The sequence below is a fragment of the Molossus molossus genome, unplaced genomic scaffold (assembly GCF_014108415.1).
Source record: "Molossus molossus isolate mMolMol1 unplaced genomic scaffold, mMolMol1.p scaffold_m16_p_14, whole genome shotgun sequence".
NCBI lineage: Eukaryota > Metazoa > Chordata > Mammalia > Chiroptera > Molossidae > Molossus > Molossus molossus.
The window spans coordinates 20,092,859-20,117,098 of record NW_023425349.1 but is presented as its reverse complement, the minus strand read 5'-3'; the positions used below and the strand labels follow the sequence as shown (position 1 = coordinate 20,117,098).

The 24,240-nt window shown below is 41.5% G+C and overlaps 1 protein-coding gene across 1 annotated transcript; it reads right to left on the bottom strand.

Annotated features, from left to right (window-relative positions):
- Nucleotides 1-917: 917 nt before the first annotated feature.
- Nucleotides 918-16,002, bottom strand: LOC118630287 (INTS3 and NABP interacting protein). Its single transcript, XM_036262120.1, has 6 exons — nucleotides 15,983-16,002; nucleotides 15,363-15,415; nucleotides 14,948-15,031; nucleotides 4,743-4,845; nucleotides 2,241-2,331; nucleotides 918-1,159 (listed from the first exon to the last, which is right to left on the bottom strand). The coding sequence occupies exons 3-6, from the start codon at nucleotides 14,970-14,972 to the stop codon at nucleotides 1,064-1,066; spliced, it is 315 nt and encodes a 104-aa protein (XP_036118013.1). The 5' UTR covers nucleotides 14,973-15,031; nucleotides 15,363-15,415; nucleotides 15,983-16,002; the 3' UTR covers nucleotides 918-1,063.
- Between the last annotated feature and the right edge of the window lie 8,238 nt (nucleotides 16,003-24,240).

Genomic DNA, 24,240 nt, shown 5'->3' with positions numbered 1-24,240 from the left:
GTTATAAGCAGTTGTGATCTAGTATAAAATATAATTTGAATCCTATTAAAACTAAGTAATGTAGATTTTTTGCTACATGACCTCTAAGGTTCAGGGACTTCACAATCTATGAATTTATAAACATGTATCATGAAAACGGAATTCTCTAACCCATGATTTCCAGACATTATTTTGAATTAAGAGATTCGAATTCTGCAGGACTAGGGCAAGGCAGAGGGACTGCACATTTAAACAAGCACTCCAGATTCTGTTACAGATGTGTCATGTTGAGAAACTGCTTAACCCAATTCCCTCCCCTTGAAGTAATTACAAAGGCTCAACTTGCCCATGTTTCTAATTAGAACAAACACAGACAATGAAACCACACAGGCACACCATTCTAGTAACACCAAATAAGAGCATGTATAAACTTTAAAACCACCACATTTCATGTAATTGTTTTTAATAGCATTTTGTCACCTAATTTATAGTAGCATTGGTTTATAAACGATGTTTCAGACTGGTTGGTAACCTAGTCTTGGGATTTCTTTTAAAGTTGAGAATAAGGAAATTAGTTGTGAGTTAAAGAGTATTTCAGGATAGGTCGACTATAAACTCAAAAGGTACACTGATGTAAATTCTATAAACAGCAAATATGAATGTAACTTATTTAAGCCTTTTGGTTCACATTTTAAAAAGCACCCTCATTTCTTTATAGTTAAGCACTATAAATGGCTCTTGAAAGTCTACCGTGGACATGATGTACTCAGTCCAACTAGTTGGGGCTGAGGGTGAGTTTATGTGACCATCTAATTCAGAGTCTGACTTAGCCTTAAAATCAAACTGCATCACAATAAGTTACAGTCACAGTAGCATAATCAGTCTTCAAACAATACAGTTTCCAAAGCTCTCACCACCCTGGTTACCTTTTTTTTTTTTTTGCTTTCACTTACACATACCTTTCTTTTAAAGAAGTGAAAAATATAAGTTCACCAAATTCTGAAAGTCACAGCTTGTATAGCACTGAACGATAGTAGCTTTGGCATTTGATATTACAAAGTCAATGTCATTACGAATAACTTCTTCATTCTGGGTCCAGGCGAGGTAAAACAGGAAGAATGAGATTCCCAAACGCGGAGTCCTGCGTTATGAAGTACCCGGATGAATGTGCATGTGCATGCTGGGAAAGAGTTTTAAAAAGGCAAGTAAGCTGTCAAGAGTCATAATTCTTCAACCAAGGCATTAAAATTACTTATCCTGAGTGCTTGAGACCAAATTTATTTTAAAAATCAACTCTTGTGCTAATTTTGTTTAAATACACAGAAGATGGACAATAATAAAGAATTCATATTAACAAGTTGCACGAAGTACTCATCTATCACCCATACTTTCTCCCCAGTGATGCTTTTCCGTCAATAAATGAGTCAAAAACACAGATTACGTACTGTGTTCCTTGAAGTGTGTGTGTGGGGGGGGGCTAGCAACAAGGTCCCAAAGTACTCTGCTTCTGATCAACAAAGCAGAAGCTTGAGAAAGAAGGGCAGTAGTTGGAAGGAGAGGGGGAAGGCAGCTGAGTGTTGGAATGTAAACAACAGAAAACCACTAGTGACCTCCTCTGTCATTAAAAAAAGGAGGCCTGTTTTTAGGTTGTCTGAAATGAGATGAGCTCTAATGTCCCTCCATTTCTGAGACTCTAAGGTTTAAAAGCATAGATAATGATTTGTCTGGGAATCTTAGTTAAATTATCCAAGATCAGTGTAATACTAAAACTGTTTATTACTATGAAGAAAATATATTTTGTAAAATGATGGACTATCACATTCCTATGGTAAGAGTCAGTCTTTAAACATTTCCTGCACAACAGTCATGCAGAATCCACACAATAGTAAACCAGTAAGAACATCAAAGGATATAATGGCATCACAAATGTGAAAAATATATGTGCACTGTTACTAGACAGTTCAACCTTTAAAATCATTCTGTCCATCCAAATATCTTAAACTCTTGTGCGCAAGCAATCCCTGGCCGGGCACAGCGCAGAATCAATCATGACCGTGTCAACACCATACAAGATATTTTCATTACTGCTGTTTTGGTCCTTCAAATCCTCTGGGCGTGACTGAACATCAGCAAACCACTGCAATTATGTGTGGAACATTTTTATTGATATTGCTCCACTAAAATACGAAATAGGAATTGCGCTGACTTCCAAGACCCAGGACTCTCCAGTGAGACAGGAACGTCAGCGACACTTTGCTCACCTGCAGTGCTGCCTTCTGTTGGGCGGCAATATGCTGCTGCTCGGCATGGTCCCGGAAGTCCTTATTAAGTGAGGGTCTCGAAAGTGCAATGCTAAAACGGGAATCTCAGTTACTTGGCTGTTTAAGATACAGGCTTCCTTACTTCTGAATCACATCTTTCATTATATAACATATAGGAATTTAAAAAGACCTTCCAGAATACATTTTTCATTCTCCCACAGTCTACATTAATGTACACGAAGAAAACCTACATTATTTACTGAGGCTTCAAATTATACCCTTTTATTGACGATTTATGGTCCCCTACTTTCAAACAGATTTGAGGTACTCCAGTCTATCATAAAGTTACATTCATGATGAAAACTGAAGACCTGAATGTTTCAAGCAGAAGGGAAAGCATGCAAAATGCCCAGGGCAGAAGAGCTGGACATGTTAGTAGGACTGGACATCAGGGTTGGGAGAAAATGAGACTCGAGAGGAAGGCAGGTGCTGGGCTATGAAGAGCCTTGTGAACGAAATGGAGATGCAGACCTTACCCTGGCAGCTGAGGGAGACTCCAGGGAATGTTCTATGCAGGGGTGTGATGTGATTAGAAGCGCCACACGATGGCTCAGAAAGACCACTGTGATGGCAGCCAGTGCCCATCACCTCCTTAACAACTGTTTCTCTGCCTTCTTCCTTGCTAACGGAACCTGAACTTACTTAAATTATCAGTGGTCCCATGCTTCAGGGCAGGCCAGGCTCCTCCCTCAGGTGGTGAACTTGGTGTAAGACAGTACCATTCTCTTTACTGGTTTTTAGCTTAGGCAAGGGAAGGTACACAATTCTGAGCAACTAGACTTGATGGGTAATCTGTTGGAGGGTTCTGAGAATATTTTCCGCACTCTTACAAAAGCAAAAGAGAATAGGAATCTCCTGCTTCTGCCTCCACGGTGGCTCTGCAGAGGTGAGGCCTAGAATACTGCAGTCAGACTTGACCTCCAGAGAGCTGCTGGCTCGTGGAGAAAGGCAGAAAGGAAGCTGGGTCACTGCTGACACAGTTGTGCCACTGCATTAAGCTGCTGTGAGCACCTTATCTTCACATCCCTGCTTAACATGCATCCTAATGTGTATGGCAACTTTGTTGGTTTTCTGTTACTTCCAGATTAAAACATCCTAACTGACACAACTGACAAATGTATTCCAGAGACCACAGGAAATTCAGTGAGGAAGCAGTTACAGAAATGAGGAAAGAAATGACAGTGCCAGGACCAGGGCAATGGAGAAAAATGGACAGATCTGAGACACATTTCAAAGTCTAAACGTAAGAGAATGGTAAATGCTTGGAAATGGAAGTGAAAGGGAATGATAAACAATTAAAGTTCACATTTCTGACTTTGATAACTTGTAGATCTGTACCACTCGCTGAGACAAGAAACCCAAGAATATTAAGTAGTTAGTTAAAGAGAGAGAAGGGAAGATGAGTTCAGTTTGGGGAATACTAGGTTTGTTAGTTTTTTTTGTTTTGTTTTTTTGGTACATGCCCCTAGTGGGAACCGAACCCAGGACTCTCTGGTCCGCAGGCAGAGGCTCCAACCGCTGAGCCAAACCGGCCAGGGCGGGAATACTAGGTTTGGACATCAAAGTGGAGATGTCCAGGAGGCAGCCTGGTGCTGGGGAGCGAGGACTAGGCTAAAGATGCAAATGTGCAGAAGTTATCCGCACATAAGCAACAGGCTGTGACAGTGGATGCGACTGTCCGCTGAAAAGATGCGGACTGGGAAACTGGGCCTAGAACAGAACTCTGAGGAACATCCACATTCAAGAGACAGGCAGTGGAGAAATGTTTACAAAAGAAAGTAAGATAGTATGATTACAGTGAGTGAATGGAAGCCAAGGAAAGAGTATTTTAAGAAGGAGTGATCAGTGCTAAAGTCTCTAACAAGAAAAAGACTCTGGTCTACCAGCTTTAGCCACAAGGAGGTTGAAACTGAACTAGGCTCAAACCTATTCTAGGGACGAGGAGGGGGACACCTGGTAGTCAGATTGTAGTGGGTTGAGGAGTAAATGAGAAAGTGAAGGTGAATGTAGGCAACTCTTTGAGGTCTGGCTGAAAAAGACGGGACAGTTCGGGTGGTGGCTGGGTGGGATAATGGATCTGAGGGAAGAGATTTAAGATGGCAGAAACAACACTGAACAATAAAGATCATTAAGCTCCCTAAATGTACCTACTTTGCAGAATGCTTAAAAAGTGGGACACTGAAATAATTTAAGTAACAAACAAAAATCATACAGAACTCTTTTCTTAAAAGTAGGCTATAGGAAAAATTAAATATCCTAATTAGAATTTAAATATTTATAACTGAATCAATTAAATAGTCTAATTTTTTCAAATCTAACTAGGAAATAAAACAACATAAATTCCAATGTTAAAGAAACAGAGCACTGCCAACCAACTTGAATTATTTTGTCCAAGCTATTTTTTATATCACTGAACATAAAAACCACACTACTCTTCAGTACCTAGCTCCAGGATGATTTGTTGAAGACTGGTTCTGCATTAGTAATTTTCTTTTCTCTTTGTCCAATTCTGCCAAAATTGCAACTCTATTTTTGTTTTGAAAACCTAAAAAAGAGAGGAGGGTTGGGAGAAGAGAAAAAGAGAAATAAAAAACATTTTAGAGCTATTTTATAAACCTAGACTGTACAAACCCAGATAGCAAAATTCTCTTCTCTAACATAATGAACTCATTATGACTAGTGAGTAGTTTCTTTAGATGGTTACCACTTCCTACTACCTATTTCCCAGCAACTGTAACAGCTTAATACATGGTTATATGCAAAGTTATGATGTAAACCGAGGACTTTTAAGACGCAGCTCTAAAGAATTTTAATCACCAAGGTATGGGTAACAGCATTTGTTTTTTAACAAAATCTCTGAGGCCCCAAATGCTGCAGGGACCAACCAGTCTCTATCTTGCACAAACTCTAGGAGGGGAGATTTCCTTAGTTCTCAGTTTAGGCCTCTTTGTGAAGCCACTTTCCTGGAGGGAAAAAGCATTAGACATACTCAGATCAAAACAGTGTTTCTTTTTCTCAACTGTTTTTATTCAGAAATGACACAATCTTTTAAGGAATATATAAAAAAATTGCAGCTGACTAGAAAGCAATTCTGAGAAAGAAATGGAGCGTAGCTGACAGGGTACAAAAGTATATGTTCTTTATCGATACTTAATGCTGGGCTTGATTCTAAGCTCCAAACTTAATGGAAGATCTAGAAAAGCAGTTGCAAAGTCTTGGACCAGAAGCAGTATCAAACTGTGTTTTAAAAATCCAAATTAAACGCGAACATGTACACACTGAGAGTACATACAAAATATATACACTGAGGTTTGCAGCCTTTTCAGCTAAGGCTTGTGCCATCCCATGCCATCCCGCCCGGGACGTGAATCATCCCTTTGTCCAGTGTATCCATGCTGCACGTACAGTACAGTAAGATATTTTGAGAGAGAGGGAGAGCGACACCACATTCACATAACTTTTATTACAGTGTATTGTTATAACTGTTATATTGATCATTGTTAATTTCTTACTATGCCTAATTTACAAATTAAACTTTATCATAGGTATTATGTATAGGAAAAACATACTATACACAGGACTCAGTACTATCTGAGGTTTCGGCATCCAGGGGGTCTTAGAAGATGTATACCCTGCGGATAAGGGGGGACTACTGTAGTTTGCACACCACAGCTTTAGACCTTTACTTCAACTAATACCAAAGCAACTGATGAACAATTCCCTTAATTTTATCAAGGCAATCTGCCAAAGGGGTTTAAAAATTAGGTGCTATATAAATAAAGGCAACAAAAAATATTGACAATCATTAAATACTTTCTTATTTATAAATTTAGACATCTAATAAGGCTGACCATCACAAACCATTAATATCAACTCATCTTTTTTTTTTTTTTAATCTTCATTCGAGGACATTTTTCCATTTTTTGTTCAGATAGAGTGGGAGGGAGAGAGAGGAAGAGAGAGAGAGAGAGAGAGACATCGACATGAAAGGGACACATCGAGTGGCTGCCTCCCGCATGACCCCAACTGGGGACAATCTGCAATCAAGGTACATGACCTTAGCAGTGGTTCGCAACCTGTTGGTCGCTACCCCTTTGGGGGTTGAACGACCCTTTCACAGGGGTTGCCTAAGACCATCAGAAAACACATATTTCCGATGGCGATTCATAACAGTAGCAAAATTACAGTTATGAAGTAGCAACAAAAATAATTTTATGGTTGGGGGTCACCACAACATGAAGATTAAAGGGTCACGGCATTAGGAAGGTTGGGAACCACTGCCTTAGTGGGAACCGAACCCGGGTCTCTGGACTGCAGGCCGATGCTCTAACTGCTGAGCCAAACTAGCCAGGGCTATCAACTCATCTTTATACAATTAGGAATATTATGTAAACATAATAATAACCACTATAAGAGAACTTTTATGTATTAAGTTAAATTTATAAAATTGCCCATATCTGACCATTTTCTACTTTCCAAAACAATTGCATATAATTCAACAACCTTTTATTGGCTTGGTAAAGGAACAGCCTCCTTTAAAAAAATTCATGCATGTTTGACAATCAGAGCACAGGTAGCTAGAGTTAACACCCTGTTACTGTGGAAATCAAGTGTAAAAATTAGTAATTATAGGCTCTAAATTAATATATAATTTCTAAATTAATTCCATTTCTTTGACTGTCAGTGTTCTTAGTCCACTAAGGAAGGCTATGTTATTCTCAACCTATTTACTACCTTATCCAAATAAATAAATCAGTATAAATGATCTGATAATGTATTAGATGGGAAATTCAGAATATGATTATTACCGATTTTTTTTTTTTTTTTTTATCCTCACCCGAGGATATTTTTCCATTTTTTGTACAGATAGAGGGGGAGGGAGAGAGAGAGAGAGAGAGAGAGAAACATCGACGTGAAGGGACACATCGAGTGGCTGCCACCCGCACAACCAACCAGGGCCGGGGACAAACTGCAACCGAAGTACGTGCCCTTAGCGGGAACCGAACCCGGGTCTCTCAGGACCGCAGGCCGACGCTCTAACCGCTGAGCCAAACTGGCCAGGGCTGATTATTACCGATTTTATACAATAGGAACTTCTATAAAGTGATGTAATACAAATTAAGGTAAGATAATTACGGAAGGATTGGTATATATTGGAATGTGTTATTTAAAGGAACCCAGAAGTGAGTTCTTTGTGAAGTGAAGAATACTTTCAAAGGGAAACTGGGCCCTGGCTAGTGCGGCTCCATTGGTTGAGCACTGTCCTGTGGGCTGAGAAGTCACAGGCTTGTGGGGGGGGGGGGGGGCATGCAGGAGGCAGCTGATCAATGTTTCTCTCTCTCTCTTAAATAAATAAAAACATTGTTTTTAAAAGGGAAACTGGTACTCCCACATTTGTATATATGAAGTTGCATATATTTAAGGCAAGTTACATCATTAGCTACATTTTCAACTATGGAACAAGACAGTTTTTTTCCTTTTTTCAGAAAAGGCTAATGCATTTTTAGAAGACAATTATACAGTTACACCTTTTTAGAGATTTAGAAGCACTATAAATATAAAATAGAACATTCTTGAAAAGGAAAGTTAAAAATATGATAGTGTCTAAATTATATGACGAGCAAAATAAGTCACCACATTGGAAAGGGCTGAAGTGCTGTTTACAGAAATATAAACTCCCTCAAGATTAATTTGTTCACAAGAAAATATTTTATACTGTCCTCCATTAGAAGGAACCGGGGTTCTTGGGGAGCACTAGTTCTATGTCTTAGGGCAGGAAAATAATCTTGTCAGAAAGCAAGAATTTTTTTTTAAGGCCCAGGATAGTGCTCAAAGAACAAAGAAGCCAGTTTGACATTAGCCAGGCTGACATAATTGGAACATTAAAGAGAATAATAATTATAGCTAAATGGAACAAATCCAACTTATAAGCCATGAATTCATAAGATACAAAAAGGAAAGTTAAAATACATAAAAATACAGTTGTAAAAAGGGGTAAAATTAATACTTATTTTCATAATTATTTAAGTGTTTTTGTTTGTTTCTCCTAGTAAGTATATGTATGTCTGTATATAAAGTATAGGTGTATACTTCTTTGTTCAGTTATAGGAGGAAGGGGTAGATACAGGGAACTGCAGCTAAGTTAAAAAGTTCCAGAAAAGCAAGTTACAAATCACTGGGACAAACTCTTAATTCAGAGGTAGCATACCTTAGTACAAGCCTGAAGGGTAAATTTGCTTTCCTTCTGGAACATAGATGGTTTAGGGAAGATTTCTACTTGGGTCTGAGGTCAAGCAAGACAACCTCCCAGGAGCTATGCCACCCACTTCCTACATAGCACCCTAAAATCACAGCTAAGAGCATCCAGAGTGGCCCCAAATCAACAGTTCCCACCACTTGATCTGCAGGGTTTACAGTTATTTCTATAAGCATTTTGAGCTAATTATAAAATAATCAAAGAAAAGAATTCATGTTCCTTACTCAGGATTCCACCAGATTTCTCTGTGTATCTGAAATCAGGTTAGACCAATCCAACTACCACCACATGATCACAGGACCTAGATATTACCAATAGTGAAGGATTCTTTTTTTTTTTATTCTCACCCAAGGACATTTTTCCATTTTCTGTTCAGGTAGAGTGGGAGGGAGAGAGAGGAACAGAGAGAGAGAGAGAAACATCGACGTGAAAGGATCACATCGAGTGGCTGCCACCCGCACGACCGACCAGGGCCGGGGACAAACTGCAACCGAGGTACGCGCCCTTAGCGGGAACCGAACCCGGGTCTCTCTGTACCACAGGCCAACGCTCCAACCGCTGAGCCAAACCGGCCAGGGCAATAATGAAGGATTCTTTACTTTGGAATGATACCTTGGAAAAATTCCAGTTTGACAATCTGCCTTTACATATTAAAATTCTCAAAATGCTACTTCAATCAAATAACGTTCCACACTAGGATGGATGCTGAAAAGAGTATGAGACTTTAGCAACTGTCTGCCAAGAGCTTATGAAATTCAGCAGTCCTCACTACTACTGCAGCATGACAGAAGGCTAGATCTGAAAGAGGGCTTAGTGAACACAATGGGATTATGTCCCCTACACCAGAGACATTAATATATTAAAATACACAGATCAAGATTTTTCTTAGTCATATTTCTTTCAGTTATCACTAAAAGATAATTATGGCACTTGACATTCACTATCCATAATACATAATCCCTACACACATAAACAATACAGAAATAATTTAATATAGAGAGTAAACTGCTATAGATCCAAATAAATAAGAATTGAACATTTTCACTGGGAGTCTATAGAACATGATAGGGACTCCCTCTGCTGGTGGCTAACAGCAGCAGCTTCATGACACCATCAAAATCTCTGACAAAACACTAACAAAAGCCCTTAAAGTGGCTTTGACTGTGTTTCGTAGTGGATTTGACTATGGATCAAAGGCAACACTAAAAATGATTGCATTTTATTGCAACTGCTAAAAAACAGTAGCCAGCAAATTGTAAATCTCATTTATTTGTGTTATTAGAACAAAGAGGTGATTAAAATTTTTATTTTCATTTGAACTGAACTGTGTGATTTTTAGTATCATATTTTTTCAAAATAGACTTCTCTTTGTTTTCATTTTTGTTTAATTTCAATCACTTTTCATCTGAGTCCTTATAACCTGGAAAAGAAGAGATTAAAGACCATAGGGGAATATTAACCTGTGATTTGAGAGAACAGAACAGTATTAGCTGGTTACAGCTGGTAAAGCTGTCACCGAAGCTAGCTTTTACTATACATCTATACAATCTGTGTAACCTTTAGTTTGTCCTACATCCAACTAATATACTAAAATAAGCTTCCAGCTCCCAGTAATGGCATAGTTTGGTTAGACTAACCCTACCACAAACAGAATTATAAATATTAAACGTAATCCTCGCCTGAGTATATGTTTTTTATTGATTTGAGAGAGAGAGAGAGAGAGAGAGAGACATCAACGGGTTGCCTCGGTATGCACCAGGACCGGGGATCGAACTCACAACCTGGGTATGTGCCCTGATGGAATCAAACCCACAACCTTTTGGTGTACAGGACAATGCTCCAACCAACTGTGCCACCCGACCAGGGCTAAACATTCATTATTTGAAGGTTTTAGAAACTAACCAGAATTGAACAGAAACTGCAACTGGTGAGATTTGGGAACTTGTGGCCTTTTGCCTGAAGCACTCCCTCCTCAATCCACAAACAGCTTAGACAGCCTCACCTGTCTTGAGGTATCAGAGGACAGAGTTCAGGGCTGGTAGAGTAGCAAATATTAGGGGAGAGACTTAAGAGGGAAAGACAGAAGGAATAAACCCAAAAACATGCCTATAAAATTGCTTCCTGCTAAATTATACATATATGGGGAGACCCCGGGGAGCCCTGCAATGAAGCAGCAGCTGGAAGCTAAAGGAATGAGCAGTGGTCTGAGCTGCTGCCCAACATAAGGGAGACCAGGGTCTGGAGTATGAGTTGAGCCAAACCGTCTGCTAGAATAAAAATCACATTTCAGGGGAATATAAAAGAATCCAGAATCTCTAGAATTTATTAGAATATCCAGTGTCCAATAACAAATCACTAAATATAGTAAGAAAAAGGAAATTACTTTCTATACTTAGTAACAAGTTACTAAGTTACTAAATCGAGTAAGAAAAAGGAAAATGTGACCCATACTAAAAAAAAGTACAGTCAACAGAAATCAGCTCTAGGATGATGCAGATAATGCGATTAGCAGTGACTAAGGACCTGTATCCAGACTCTAAAACAACTTAAAAATAAAAATAACCGATTTTTTGTTTGTTCATTACTCCTCATCCCAGGATATTTTTTCCACTGTATTTTAGAGAGAGTGGAAGGGAGTGAGACAGATAGAGAAACATCAATATAAGAGAGACACATCGATTGGTTGCCTCTCGCACATGCCCCGACCAAGCTGGGAACAGAACCTGCAACCCAGCCCTTGACCAGGAATTGAACCTGTGACCCTTCGATGCTCAGGCTGACACTCTATCCATGGAGCCACACTGGCCAGGGCAAAAAAAATAACTCAATTAAAAAGAAGAAGAAGCAAAAGACATTAACAAACACTTCACAACAGAAGATTTACAATGGCCAATAAGTACTTACAAAAGTGCTCAACATCTGTCACCAGGGAAATGCAAGTTAATACTACAATGCAATGTCACTTCACACCCCCTAAAATGGCTCCAAAAAAACACTCTTATGTGGAGCAACCAGAATTCTCACACAATGCTTGACTGTAAATGGTAAACCACTTTGGGAAAAAGTCTGCCAGTTTTTCATAAAGTTTACTATACACTGAGCTGCTCCATTCTCAGATATGTATCCAAATTTCTACAAAAAGGCTTACAGAAAATATTCAAGGCAGCTTTATTCACAATGGCCAAAACTGAGACAATCCCAAAGCCTCCAAACAGGAGAAGGAATAAATGAATTGTGGTAAATTCATACAATGGAACTCCACAACAAAAAGGGATGGACTACTGATACATGGCACAACATGGATAAACCTCACCAACAATACAGTGAGTGAAAGAAGCTGGACACAAATGAGTGCACACTTTACGATTCCATTTATATGGAGTTTAAGATAAGATGAAACAAAGATTTTTTAAAAAAAAATTGGAACATACCAGAACAGAGATGAGTAATAAAAAATATGGTGGATCAAACAGGAGTTCAGACTTGATATGGAAAAGAAATGGAATTGTGCTTGAAGTTTTGAAGCGGGAAACTACAAAGTGGGATTTAGTACTTCTTAGATTAAATTTTACCCTTTAAAAGATACTTTTTGTTGTTGTTGTTGTTGTTAATCCTCACTGGAGGATATTTTTCCATTTATCTTCAGATAGAGTGGGAGGGGGAGGGGGAGAGAGAGAGAGAAACATGAGGTGAGAAAGACACATTGACTGGTTGCCTCCTGCACAACCCCGACCAAGGCCAGGACCGAACTGCAACCAAGGTACATGCCCTTGACCGGAACTGAACCTGAGACTCCTTGGTCTACGGACCAACACTCTAACCCCTGAGCCAAACCTGCCAGGGCTAAAACGTACTTTTAAATAAAAACTTCTTAAGGATGTGTCTAACTTGATTTGCTTTACAGAGCGAGCTGAAATGTGTATGAAAGTTTTTAGAGCACATGAAGATATGAAGGTATAGATATAAGCTTGGTGACAATATAACTTCTTTCAAAGTGGTTCTGATTTCAAGTAAAAGAGCAAGAGAGCCCTGGCTGGCATGGCTCAGTAGTTAGAGTCAGCAGGAGCATGGAAGGGTCTCTGGCTCAATTCCCGGTCAAGGGCACGTACCTGGGTTGCTGGTTTGATCCCTGGCCCTGGTCAGGGCGTGTGCAGGAGGCAACTAATTAATGTCTCTCTCACATAGATGTTTCTCTTTCTCTTTTCTTTTCTTTTTTCTTTCTTTCTTTCTTTCTCTCTCTCTCCTTCCCTCCCTCCCCCCACTCCCCTATTCCTTCCACTCTCTCAAAAAAATCAATGGGAAAAATATCCTCTGGTGAGGCTTAACCAAAAAAAAAAAAAGGAACAAGAGAAAACAGATGTTGGGGGGGGGGGGGCTAAGGTTTACAATGTGAATAATATTAACACTGATTAAATATAGGATTAATAGGTATTAAGGATGTTATATATCTGTTACAATGTTGGACTTGCTTTAAATATGGGGTTTTACTTTGCTATTCGTTTTTTATTCTGGCTACAGTAACTGCCCTATGCCAAATTTTCTGTTAAAATACACTTACGAGGCCCCAGCACGCAGACAGAAACGCCGGGTGGAAACCGGAGCAGGGGAGCTGGCCGCAGAGGAAGGCAATTTGAGACCCTCCAGGGGGCGGAGATGAAACTCCAGGTTAAGCCTGGCGTCCCGTCTGGGAGAGGGTACGGAGCTCAAGCCCCCTGGAGAACAGAGAAGCCCTGGCCAGTCACCTGAGTTGGGGCTGGGGGCTGGCACGGGGTCCTGGTCCCTGATCCGGGGATCGGAGTTCCCGGGCTGATTTCCGGACCCATTAAGGCACCTTCTCCTCCGGATTTGCTGCCTGGGGATTTAGTAAAATGCGCTTTTTGCCTGGTTTCTCTGCGAGAGGAGAGACTCCAAGACTTAAATTGCGTTGCACACTGGTGTGCTGAGCTCCAAACCAGCGAGAAGAGAAAGCGGACACAGTAAAGCCAGAGGGAAACGCAATCTCACCAGTGCTCTGGGAATGGTCAAAGGCCCTGGGAAACAGGTAGCTCAGAGGACCATGCCCTGGCCCGCCCCAACTTGCAGCATAGCTGAGGCTCTTTGGGCGTCCTGCCCCTTCCTTGTAGAGGGAATAAATGTTGACTGCTTTATCTCCCCCTGGCAAAAGGGTTTGTCATGAGCCGGATCTTGTTTGTTAGCAAAGCTGAGGAAATATAGTCTCTTATGGTGGAGCTCCCAGCTACGCAATTACCCATACATAAACTCAAAGTCCACTCCAACCTGAGTATCTGGAAGTCTTAGCTGTAACAATAGTGCTTGTCCTTTTACACGGATCTGGGGCAGAAAGTCGGAACAGGCAGCTTTTCACTTCCAGGGTGATAACAAAGCCAGGTCTGGAAGCAAGGGAGTACGACTGCCCCCAGGGCTGCTAGTCTGAAAGGCAGCAGATTCACAGACCCTACGGATTATCAGAGGCCCCAGAAGTCATTAAGGAGGGAATCTGCTGTCAGCATCCTTGGCAAGCTATGCACCTGGGTTTGAACTCTCCAGCCCAGAAGTTGTTGGAAGGTCTTTTCATGAGAAGGTGATTTCTTGTATTAGACCTAAATGGCACCCACAACCAAACAAGTGTTACCATGAAGTACCTCCTCCCATATTGGTGCTTCTCTTTCCCACTTAAAAAATAATTCTCCCTGATGTAGAAACTGGAAGCAATAATAACTGTTAGTATTATGGCTAGCATTTATATAACACTTACTTTGTACCAGATCCTCCCTGAACTGTTCAATAATCCCAATAATAGCTATCCCACGCAGGTATTGTTATTAGCATTATCCTCATTTGACAGATGAAGAAACTGAAGCATTGAAAGTTAAATAACTTGCCCAAAGTCATGCAGCTCTCAAGATTCTGACTGAATCCAAACAGTCTGTTTCCAGGGTCCAGATTTAAGAAAACAGACAAGTGAGGGCAGACACAGCAGACGACTGAGAAATAGGACACATGGGGTTTCATCTTGGGCCTTGCTTGTCATATATCTTGGTAAAATATAGGGGCTGGATGGAATCATTATTGAATAACAGATTTTACTTTCTCTTTACTATGTGATAAAACAGCACCATCTAATCCAAGCAATTTTTGTGCTGAATATGCTTTTTAAAAGACCTGTACAAATTGTCCATTGCAAATTTGGCAAATGTGAGTTTCAGCCTTGCTGATATCCTCCACATTTGTCCATACCACTTCCTCAGACTTGGCCCTGGGCCTCCCATCTTTTGCAGGTGGCCATCAGTGATGTGGAAGCTGGCTTGGTTAAAAATAAATAAATAAATACATTTACTATGGGGGGGAGGGGGGAGTTAATGATAATAAAATAAATTCCAGCATGCATTACCTTGTCCTGAAGGGTTTGCTGCCATCTTCCTATTTTCTTCTTCAACTATGTTCACTGGGCAACTGGTCAGCACTTTACAATCACCTGTAAAAAAAATGTGTACATGCATACAAAATGCACCATACTTCAATTACAAATTAAAAGTTTGTCAGGAACAGCTAGCCTTCCTACAATGACACATTTACAGTTTCTTCATCTCTTCAGAAACATACATCTGAAAAGCACACAGACTTACATCACAAACTCTGCAAGCTCAAGTTTTTAATTAGAGCGTGACGGTTAAATCTTTATTCTTGCAGATGTTGATGCCAACATTTAGCATTACTGTCTTTAATGTATCATTAGGTTGTTTACCAAATACTACCAAATTGATAACATCAATACGATCACAGTGTTAGGAAGAAAAATCACTCACCTACGGGGACTCTCCATTCACTTAAAAAACGTACCCAGAAACAACTGTGTACACTGAAAGATAAAAAGGAAAACGAAGGGAGATCACAAATAAGCAACACCCTACTCCTGCCCTCTAGGGACATATAATCGGTGGGAAAATATAGTCTCATTCAAGCAACCAAACTAAAAAAGTTTAGCAAATGCGCTTTTTTAAAGGCGTAAACTGCCCTGGGAGCAGAGGGGAAACTGGTCTATGGGTGTGATGAGAGATGCCGTCAGGGGACCCCGGGAAAGAACAAGGGCTAGCAAACAGATGTCGGTTTTGAACAAATATGGTTAGGTGTCCCCTGTGGCTGAAGCACAGGGCTAGCGAAGCCCGGTTAAGAGGGCAGATCTGGGGCCGGGGAACGTCAGCCCGGGATGTGACAGGGCTGCACCTGCACCTCGGCAGGGTCCCTGCAAGCAGGCGTGGACGGCAGGCTGGGCGGGGGCTGCGGCCGGGACCGACAGGAGGAGTGAGAAACTTTGGGAGGGAGGAAAGCGGAGAGGCCACTGCTGGGGCAACAGAGACAACGGCAGCAGGTCGGCACCGGAGCCACACACCTCCATCCCCCGGCGCCGCCAAGCGGCCCTACTTACCGGGGACGCGGGTGCGCCAGGGACGGCCTCCCCGTCGGATCGCGCTCTCCAAGGGGGCGCGACCACTTCAGGACCGGCAAACCGAGCGCAACGTGCCGCTCTCCAACGTTCCCGCCCCCGCTGCACTTCCGCCTCCTGGTGACGTCACCCGAGGGAGCGGAAGTCCCGCCTCCCACCCAGACCCAACAGCCGCTGCCCACGACGATTCGTACTTTTAACTGCCGCCTCAGCGCAGACGCCGCTTTTCTTCCGAAAACTGACAGCCGAAGAGGCTCATGGGAGATGCAGGCTGCACGTTGGGGGACCCGGCCCAGGTGGGGCGGGTGCAATGACGTATCCTGATGGCTCAGCTAGGTAGGGGCGGGGCGGAGACCTACTGGGTCCCTAGCACCTTCCAGTGTCACCTTCCGTCGAGGTCTCTAGCTGGAGAAGAGCCACCACCAGGCCGCCCCGCGACGGTGTGAATCCGCCTCGACGGGGACTGAGACCCAGCTGCTGCCGGGACTCGGAAACACCTATCTCGGGTGGCAGGTGCACACACACAAATCCCAGGACTATTTTTCTTTTATGTCGTTTGCATAATTATACACATAAGAAAAGAACTAAGCATGCAGAAGTGTTTAGTGCGGTTTAATAATCGATATGGCCGTGCCACATCTCTAAGTCGATTCTAGTGGAATCTCACCTGGTGCCTGGTTCCGGCACACTAGATCTACACATTGACGTTAAAAGCTAACCTTATATTGATGTGTGTGGCCTGTTCGGTGGTCGTTAACTCGTTATGCACCTTTTCCAGAATATGAACATATGTTCTTAATAATCGATGTTTTCTCAATAGTAAATGTTTATGATGTACTATTGTGTTGTGCAGGGATCCGTGACTAAAGCAATAACGCTACCAAGCATTTATTGAGTGCCTTCTGCGTGCCAGGTGCTTCCTGTGCGTCAGCTCCAGGCTGGCACCCTGCTCTGGATGGGACTAAGAAATGTTGAGTTACTTACCCTATGTTAAGCAGCCAGCGGGTTCAAGGGGCTAAAGATCTACCAGATACTAAGGCCCAGGTTCTTAAATCGCACACATCACTTCTGCTCTGGAGGAAGGAATTTCTTTGAGACCAGTTCTTGCTGACTAATCTAGGTATACAATGTAACACATGAGCATTTTTGTAGTTGGCCAGGATCCCTTTTCAGTTGAAAACGTTTTGATTCCTAGCGTGACTAAAAAAAGATGGCCAAGCTACATATGGTGATAGAACCTTAGGAGAACCTTTTGCTTGTAGGTTTGCCTGACTAGACGATACAGAAACTACGGGATAAGAAAGCTCCAAACTAAGTCCCAAATGGACATTCTGAACAAAACTTATTTAAGGAGAAAGAGGAAAAAATCTACCCCTAGAACATTTTGCAATTTCCTGGCAAGTTAAGCCTCCCGAGGTTGGGAGAACATTATTAGATGAAAGATAAATTAACTTGCTGCTAATCATTTTGTCCTTTACTTGGTGGGGTTAACCCTTGAACCCCTCTGTCTTCTTGAGAGATTTTGTAACTTTTGCCTCAAGAATTTTAACATGCCCTGGCTGGTTTGGCTCAGCGGTTAGAGCGTTGGCCTGCGGTCCAGAGAGACCCAGGTTTAGTTCCCACTAAGGGCATGTACTTCGGTTGCGGTTAGTCCCTGGCCCTGGTTGGGTCCTGCGGATGGCAGCCACTCTATGTGTTCCTTTCACGTTGATGTTTCTCTCTTTCTTCCTCTCCCTCCTGCTCTATCTGAATAAAAAATGGAAAAATGTCCTCGGGTGAGGATAAAATTTTTTTAAAAAGGAATTTTAACATACTGGTAGGTCAGTTACTTGAGTTCAAATTCCAGCTCTGACATTTAATGATTGTGAGCCCTTGTAAATTATGGGTGCTTTAGTCCTATCATCTGTAAAAGGAAAATAAAAATAAATGTGACCACCTCATACCCATTTGATGGGTACTATTTTTAAAAAGCAGAAAATAACAAGTATTGATGAGGATGTGGAAAAAATGGAATCCTCGTGCACCATTGGTGGAATGTAAGATGGTACAGCTACTGTGGAAAACAGTATGGAGGTTACTCTAAAAATCAAAAATAGAATTATCATATGATCCAGCAATTCCACTTCTGGGTATATACCCAAAAGAATTGAAAGCAGGGCCTTGACCCAACCAGTGTGACTCAGTGGTTGAGCCTCATCCCGTGGACCAAGAGGTCACTGGTTCGATTCCCAGGCAGGGCAGATGCCCAGGTTTTGAGCTCATTCCCCAGTGGGGGATGTGCAGGAGGCAGCCATTGATGTTTTTCTCTTACATCGATGTTTCTGTCTCTCTCTCCCTCTCCTTACCTCTCTCTCTGAAAATCAATAAAAACATATTTTTAAAAAAGAAAGGGCCTTGAAGAGATATTTGTACACCCATGTTCATAGTAGCAATATTCACACCACCTAAGGGATGGAAACAACCCAAGTGTTCATTGACAAATAGCTAAACAAAATGTTACACACACACACAAAATAAAATATTATTCAGCCTTAAAAAAGGACATTCTGACATGCTATCGCATGCATGAACCTTGAGGACATTATGCTAAGTGACATTGTCACAAAAAGACATACTGTGTGTGATATTGTGATTTATAAGAAATGTATAGTTCTCATATGTATTTGTCTTCACCACAATTATTATTTTTTTAATCCTCGCCCAAGGCTATTCTTTCATTTATCTTCAGATAAAGTGGGAAGGAGGGAAGGGAAGAGGGCGAGAGAGAGAGAAACATTGATTGGCTGCCTCCCGCGCAACCCCAACCAGAGCCGAGGACAAAACTCAACCCACGTACGTGCCCTTGACCAGAATTGAACCCAGGACTCCCTGGTCCGCAGGCCAAATCACTGAGCCAAATCGGCCAGGGCTTCACCACAATTCTTGACTAACAGCTCAGGAATCTCTGGGATTTCCCAAGCCTTGAGAGTGGTAAAGGGGTAAAGGTGTCTTTTGTTTTGTTCATGAGATAGCTTTGGAAAGCACCTAATGGTAGGGACTAGTTGCCAGTAGAGCCAACCAAGTGATTATAGGGTGGGAACATTCTTTCCCACCCCTGACCTCCTGGGATAGAAAAGGAGCTAGAGATTGAATTCAGTCACCAGCGGCCAATGATTTAATCAATTGTGCTTATGTAATGAAGCCTTTATAAAAACCTTAAAGAGGGTGTTGGGAGAGCTTCCAAGTTAGGAAGCCAGAAGTTTTCCATGTGCCACAGCGAGGGCCCCAAACTCCATGAGGACAGACGCTCCTTTGTTTGGAACCTCGCCCTACGTATCTCTTCATCTGGCTGCTGATTTGTATTCTTTAATATCCTTTGTAATAAATCAGTAGTCTAATGAGTAAACAGATTTTTCCTGAGCTCTGTGAGCCATTCTAGAAAATGAATTGAACCCAAGGGGGGGTCGTTGGAACCTCTAATCTGTAGCCAGTCAGCCAGAAGGACAGGTAACCTGGGCTTGTGTCTGGCATCTGAAGTGTGTGTGTTGTGGGGTGGGAGGGTCTTGTAGGACTGATCCCTTAACCTGTAGAATCTGATGCTGTCTCCAGGTAGATAGTGTCAGAATTGAATTGAATTCTTCGATACCCTGCTGGTGTATGAGAATTGCTTGTTGGTACGGGGGACCCCCCCAACACACACACACTTTGGAATTGGGTCCAGAAACTGTTTACTGTGTGCTTCCATTCATATGAAGTACTTAGAGTAGTCAAAATCTTAAAGACAGAAAGCAGATTGGTGGTTGCCAGAGGACAGGGGAGGGGGGAGGGAGGAAAATCGATCATTGTTTAATTGGTATAAAGTTTCAGTTTTACAAAATGAAAAGAGTTCTGGGGATAGATGGTGGTGATAGCAGCAACTATGAAAGATCTATGTTTTACTAGATGTCTTGGTGCTTGGTCAGTAGGTCATAGATCCTACATATCTAGTTGAGGAAAGTCCAGGATAAAAGGAATGCATGTTACAGTCCTGTGGCTCTGTTAAATAATAAGGAAGTTTGAGGTAGTAGTGTGTGAATTGCTTCATCCTAAAGCCATTATGAATATTATAGACCTTCAATATCAAAGTAGAGTTGATACTAGTCCCCAGTTTCCAATTGAAGTCACCCTAATTCTCTCTTGCTATTCTGTGATAAAATATATATGGGAAATTCATGAGGCTAGACAGGCTTTAAAATCAGGTGTGTAGAGCCCTGGCCAGGTGGCTCAGTTGGTTGGAGTATCATCCTGTGCACCAAAAGGTTGCGGGTTCTATTCCCAGTCAGGGCACATACCTAGGGTGCGGGTTTAGTCTCTGATCAGGGTGCCCACAGGAGGCAACCGATTGATGTTTCTCACACATAGATGTTTCTCTCTCTCTCTTTCTCTCTCTCTCTCTGTCTCTCTCTCCCCCTCCCCCTCCCTCTCTCCCTTCCTCCTGCCCTCCCTTTCCCCCTTCCTCTCTATCTAGAAATCAATTTTAAAAAATCAAGTGTGTAGAAATTTGAGACAATTACTGTATTAGTTACCTATTGCTTGCAACAAATTACCCCAAAACTCCTGTTTATTATTGTTTTTATTTTTAAGATTTTAAAAAATTAATTAATTTTGTTACAGATATTTCTCCTTTTTCATTCATTGACACCCTCCTCCTGATCCTGCCCCCCTGCCCCTGCCTCACAGCATTGTTGTCTGAGTCCATTGGTTATGCTTATATGCATAAATTCTTTGGTTTATCTCTTCCCTCTCCCCCACCCCCCTCCTCTGAGCTTTGTCAGTCTAAACCTTACTTCTGTGTCTCGGGGTCTTTCTTGTTCATCAGCTTATTTTGTTCATTATATTCCACTAATAAGTGAGATCATGTGATACTTGTCTTTTCTCTGACTGGCTTATTTTGCTTAGCATAATACTCTCCAGGTCCCTCCATGTCGTTTCAAAGGATAAGAGATCTTTCTTTTCTTTTCTTTTTTCTTTTTTTTGGTACAGATAGAGTGGGAGGGAGAGAGAGGAAGGGAGAGAGAGAGAGAGAAACATCGACGTGAAGGGACACATCGAGTGGCTGCCACCCGCACGACCAACCAGGCCCGGGGACAAACTGCAACCGAAGTACGTGCCCTTAGCGGGAACCGAACCCGGGTCTCTCCGGACCGCAGGCCGACGCTCTAACCGCTGAGCCAAACTGGCCAGGGCGAGATCTTTCTTTTCTTAAAGCTGCATAGTATTCCATTGTATATGTGTACCACAGCTCTTTTATCTACTCATCTACTGATGGAAACTTGGGCTGTTTCCAGATCTTAGCAATTGTAAATAGTGCTGCTATGAACAAGGGGGTACATATATTCTTTCTGATTGGTGTTTCAGGCTTCTTGGGGTATATTCCTAGAAGTAGGATCACTGGGTCAAATGGCAGATCAATGTTTAATTTTTTGAGGAAACACTATATTATTTTCCATAGTGGCTGCACCAGTCTACATTCCCACCAGAAGTGTACTAGAGACCCCTTTTCTCCACACCCTCACCAGCAGTTGTTTGGTGATTTGTTGATGGTGGCCATTCTGGCAGGTATGAGGTGATACCTTATAGTCGTTTTAATTTGTATCTCTCTGATGATTAGTGACGCTGAGCATTTTTTTATATGTCTCTTGAGGCCATTTGTATGTCCTCTTTGGAGAGGGGTCTCTTTAGATCCTCTGCCCATTTTTTAATTGGGTTCTTTGTCTTCCTTTTGTTGAGTTGTATGAGTACTCTGTATATTTGGAAATTAACCCATTATCAGATGTATCATTGGCAATGATGTTCTCCCATACAGTGGGTTCCCTTTCCATTTTGATTCTTATTTTTTTTGTTGTGCAGAAACTTTTTAGTTTGATGTAGTTCCATTTATTAATTTTTTCCTTTGTTTCTCTTGCCCTAGGCATTGTATAAGTGGGAATTATGCTGTGTGTGATGTCTGAAATTTTGCTGCCTACATTTTCTTCCTTTTCAATTTGGATCCCTTTTATTTTTGCTTCTTGGCTGATTGTTGTGGCTAAGACTTCCAGTACTATAATAAATAAGAGTGGTGAAAGTAGCCCTGGCTGGTTTGGCTCAGTGGTAGAGCATTGGCCTGCAGACCAATGAGTCACGGGTTGGATTCCTGCCAAGGGCATGTACCTCGGTTGTGGTTCGCCCTTGGCCCTGGTTAGGGTCGTGCAGGAGGCAACTAGTCGATGTGTCCCTCTCACGTCGATGTTTCTCTCTCTCTCCCTGTTTCTCCCTCCCACTCTATCTGAAGATAAATTAAAAATATCCTTGGGTAAGGATTTAAAAAAAGTGGCAAAAGTGGATGTCCCTGTTCTTAAGGGAAATGCTTTTAGTTTTTGTCCACTGAGTATGCTGTTGGCTGTAGGTTTGTCATAAATGGCCTTTATTATGTTGAGATATGATCCTCTATTCCCACTTGGCTGAGTTTTTATAAAAAATGGATGCTGGCCCTGGCCGGTTTGGCTCAGCAGTTAGAGAGACCCGGGTTTGGTTCCTGCTAAGTGCGCGTACCTTGGTTGCAGTTTGTCCCCGGCCCTGGTTGGTGGTACGGGTGGCAGCCACTCGAGGTGTCCCTTTCACGTCGGTTTCTCTCTCTCTCTCTCTCTCTCTCTCTCTCTCTCTCTCTCTCTCTCTCTCTTCCTCTCTCCCTCCCACTCTATCTGAACAAAAAATGGAAAAATGTCCTCGGGTGAGGATAACAAAAAAAAAGAATGCTGGATTATGTCAAATGCTTTTTCAGCATCCATTGATATGATCATATGATTTTTATCTTCATTTCGTTTATGTGGTATATCACATGTATTAATTTACAAATATTATACCAGTCTTGCATCCCTGGAATAAATCCTACTTGGTTGTGGTGTATAATTTTTTAATATATTGCTGGACTCGATTTGGTAAGATTTTGTTAAGGATTTTGGCATCTTTGTTCATCAGGGATATTGGCCTGTAATTTTCTTTCTTTGTAGTGTCTTTATCTGGTTTGGGGATTAAGATTAGGCTGGCCTCATAAAAAGAGCTTGGACGTCTTCCTTCCTTTTGAATTTTTTGGAATAGTTTGAGGAGAATAGGTCATACTTCTTCTTTGAACGTTTGGTAAAACTCCCCTGTGTAGCCATCCAGACCAGGGCTTTTGTTTGCTAGGATTTTATTTATTCTTCTATTTCCTTAATTGTTATTGGTTTGGTCAGGTTTTCCAACTCTCCCCAGTTGAGTTTTGGAGTAGTATATGATTCTAAGAATTTGTCCATTTCACCTAGGTTGTTGCATTTGTTGGCATGTAATTATTCACAGTATTGTCTTACAATCCTTTGTATTTCTGTGGTGTACATTTTTACTTCACCTCTTTGATTCCTGATTTTATTTATTTATTTATTTATTTTTTAATCCTCACTTGAGGACATTCTTGCATTTATCTTTAGACAGAGTGGGAGGGAGAGTGGGAGGATGAGAGAGAGAGAGAGAGAGAGACATCAATGAGAGAGAGACACATTGAGTAGTTACCACCCATACAACCTTACCGGGGCCAGGGACAAACTGCAACCAAGGTATGTGCCCCTAGTAGGAACCGAACCTGAGTCTCTCTGGTTCATGGGCTGACAGACTAACCGCTGAGCCAAACTGGCCAGGGCTCATTTCTGATTTTATTAATTTGGGTTCTCTCTCTTTGTTTCTAGGTAAATCTGGCTAAAGGTTGCTCAATTTTGTTTATCTTTTCGAAGAACCAGCTCTTGGTTTCATTGATCTTTTGTATTGTTTTGTTTGTTTGTTTGTTTGTTTTTGTTTTTTAGTCTCTAAGTCATTTATTTCTGCTCTGATCTTTATTATTTACTTCCTTCTACTAACTCTGGGTTTTTCTTTTTATTCTCCTTCTAAATCTTTAAGTTGTTGGGTTAGATAGTTTATTAGACAGTTTTGTTCTTTTTTGAAGTAGGCTGTATTGCTATGAACTTCTCTCTCAGTACTGCTTTTGCTGTGTCCCATAGATTTCATATTGTTGTGTGCTCATTTTCATTAGGTTCCAGAAAGTTTTTTTTTCTTTCTTGATCTCATTGGTAACCCATTCGTTATTTAATAACATGCTATTTAGCCTCCATGTGTTTGAATGTTTTTTAGTGTTTTTATTGCCATTGATTTCTAGTTTTATGCCATTGTTATCTGAGAAGATGTGTCATATAATTTCAGTCTTCTTGAATTTGTAG